General features: G+C 44.4%; 1 protein-coding gene across 1 annotated transcript; it reads right to left on the bottom strand.

Moving 5' to 3' along the window:
- Positions 1-1,577: 1,577 nt before the first annotated feature.
- On the bottom strand, positions 1,578-2,893 carry LOC138407414 (golgin subfamily A member 6-like protein 26). The gene is made up of 2 exons (XM_069523085.1): positions 2,741-2,893; positions 1,578-2,488 (listed from the first exon to the last, which is right to left on the bottom strand). The coding sequence occupies exons 1-2, from the start codon at positions 2,876-2,878 to the stop codon at positions 2,123-2,125; spliced, it is 504 nt and encodes a 167-aa protein (XP_069379186.1). The 5' UTR covers positions 2,879-2,893; the 3' UTR covers positions 1,578-2,122.
- Between the last annotated feature and the right edge of the window lie 203 nt (positions 2,894-3,096).

Below are 3,096 nucleotides of genomic sequence, written 5' to 3'. Positions count from 1 at the left end.
CTGAAGAGCAGTCATCCACAGGAGGAAAACACAAAAGGTGGCCACCTCACAGCCCCAGTGGTGTGACTACTCTTGGAGATTCTCCCATCACAGTGTCCTCTCCATGCAGTCTCTCTGAATCTTCATCTGACGTGGCTGGCTGGAGGGGTGCGTTGACCAGTTCACATGTGAGAACAAAGCCTTTGCAGGGACTGGAGAATATGCTCTGCTTTTGGGTGAGGATAAATCCATATTTAGGCAAAAAAAATGGATGCGACTAAAGAGGAGATGGAGAGCCCGTCATCAGCAGCGATCACTTAAATAACGTTGACTGTTGTGCTGTGCTCCACGAGGAGTCAAAATAATGTTATTATTCATGACTTTGCCTCACACAGAGCACCAAAAATGTTGTGATTATGTACTTTCCCTTGCGCGGGGTACGATTATGTACTTTCCTTCATGCGGGGCACCATTAAATGGTGTGCTTTTGGGCATTCAATAAATGTGGCTATCAGAGAAATATTAAATATTAATATTAAAAATATTAATATTAAACTGATAAAGGATAAATCGGGGCACCACCCTTCAAAGGAAGGGAAAAGATAGCCAATTTAAGAAATAAGTCTTACTGACTACAAATTTGGAACTCTGATTAATAATTAAATAAATAACTATAACCAAAATTACCACATCAATAGCTAGCAAAGTTGAAGGATATGGAGTTCTTGACAGTGTAGAGGTTGGCAAAATTCACACTTATGCAACATTAATGAAGATGGAGTTGTGAGACCATGTGGCTGAGATCACATGTATGTGTTGAGTTTGTGGAAATGAGTGTGTGAGGTGTTGGTGCCAGGTTAAAGAAAGTAGTTAGATGCATGCAAAGAAACTGATCAGTATAACAGAACTAACATTAACTTTCAAATAACATATTACCAAATATCACAACAACACAATTCAAACTTATAAACATCACATGAAATAGAAATAGGACTAAACAGTCCTTTGCTTAGCCTAGCGTAATAATAGAGCCCAGTTGTGTTACCCGTCCATGAAAAAGAGGGAAAGGTCCTTTTTGGATGTGCTGTTTGAAGTCGAGTGAAGTGGTCTTGTTGGTTTGTGGCTCCTGTTGTGCATCTGCTGGTCAGACCTTGTGTCGTGGCCAATTGTGCTGAAGTTCTTAGGCAGGCTCTCGCGTCACTGCCTTTGGAAGGTTTTAGCAGTCTGCTCCAGGCAGGCCTGCTGGAAGTTGAGGAGCTTGTGTAGGGAGGAAGTCTCCCTGGCTGGGAGAGCAGGGCCAGAACCTACTCCACCAGGAGCGGTCAGCAGGGGAAGAGGCAGAACAGAGAAGAGAGCTAGGAAACTCGGCTTATATTGGCCTTGTGACCTCATGGGTCATGGGGCACACAGTGACCAATAGTGGTTGAGAGTTGTCTTCAGGAGCAGTTTTACCACCTATATGTGAAGATGAAGCACCCTGGGAGACTGAGTTCTGGAAGCTCTCCTTTGTCTCCAGAGCAAAGGAGACATGCGGTCAGGCTTTTGACTACACATGTAGGCCCAACTATGGTTCACAGATACCAGGTCCCAACATGACATTATGGCTTCATTGAATGAAAATGTATTTAACCTATCTCGATGTGCTTCTTCAGGTTGGACGGGGTAAGTAGAAATGTAAAGAAGTATTTGTACTTCGTTACATTACAACACTGGGTAAGGTCAGCTCAGGTGCTGTTGGATGGGCGCTGCTGACTACTTCCAACACTGTGGTTTTCTCAACCCCAGAGCGTGGCGGATTCTCTTCCAGAGTGAAGTCTTCTTTGGTTTCTCAGGGAGAACACTGGAGAGAGACTTCTCCTCAGTGACATCATCCTTATTCTCTCCATTGAGCTCCCGACTGGAAACTTCAGCTTTATGACAGTGGCAGACCACATTGTAAGAAGCTTTGAGCTTCATCAGCTCTTCTTGGAGAACGTTCTTTTCCTGCTTCTCCTCCTGGAGCTCAGTGTCGAACTTCTCCTGGTTGGTAGTCTGATTCAGACAGACCTCATGATAAGAAGCTCTGAGCTTCATCAGCTCTTCTTGAAGAGCATTATTCTCATCCTGAAGCAGATCGCTGGTTTGAGTCTCCTTGTCCATGGAGTCAATCTTTTGGCTGTGAGCTTGCCTTTCCTCCATCTCTGTCACCACAAGCTCTGCTCAAATCCCTTTTCAAAAGGGCCACCTTCTCCTTCAGAGCCACATTGTCCACTTCCAGAGCCTTCACCTTGTTGCTTTGAACAGCCAGTTTGCCATTGTGGGCTTTAGAGTGAGCTGTCATTTTCTCCTTCTCCCTCATCAGAAGCTCATCGTTCTGTTTGAGCTTCTCTTCCAGAGCCTTCACCTTGTTGCTCTGTACAGCCAGTTCAGCCAGTTTGCCATTGTGGGCTTTAGAGTGAGCTGTCATTTTCTCCTTCTCCCTCATCAGAAGCTCATCGTTCTGTTTGAGCTTCTCTTCCAGAGCCTTCACCTTGTTCCTCTGTACAGCCAGTTCAGCCAGTTTACCTTTGTGGGCTTTAGAGTGAGCTGTCATTTTCTCCTTCTCCCTCATCAGAAGCTCATCTTTCTATTTGAGCTTCTCTTCCAGAGCCTTCACCTTGTTGCTCTGTACAGCCAGTTCAGCCAGTTTGCCATTGTGGGCTTTAGAGTGAGCTGTCATTTTCTCCTTCTCCCTCATCAGAAGCTTATCGTACTGTTTGAGCTTCTCTTCCAGAGCCTTCACCTTGTTGCTCTGTACAGCTAGTTCAGCCAGGACACCAATGTGGGCTTTAGAGCGAGCTGTCATTTTCTCCTGCTCCCTTATCAGAAGCTCATCATTCAGTTTGAGCTTCTCTTTCAAAGCCTTAATCTCAGACTGCATTGTTCCACATGTCTGAAAAATGGAAACATGGAATTCATTATTAAAAGACCTGAACCTGAACATACATTTCTAAAAAAAAATAATTCTTACCAGGATGTCCATTTTGGTAAAGGGGGATTTGTAGTTATGAGAGCAGTGTCTTCTTGATGAATTTTTACTGAACAAATCAGCGGTTGTCTCCGTAGGCAGGATTGTTGTCTTCACTAATGAGGACTGTG

This window comes from Paralichthys olivaceus, chromosome 4 (genome assembly GCF_024713975.1).
Source record: "Paralichthys olivaceus isolate ysfri-2021 chromosome 4, ASM2471397v2, whole genome shotgun sequence".
Taxonomy (NCBI): Eukaryota; Metazoa; Chordata; class Actinopteri; order Pleuronectiformes; family Paralichthyidae; genus Paralichthys; species Paralichthys olivaceus.
Note: the sequence above shows the minus strand (reverse complement) of the source record. Positions and strands in the feature narration are given on the sequence as shown.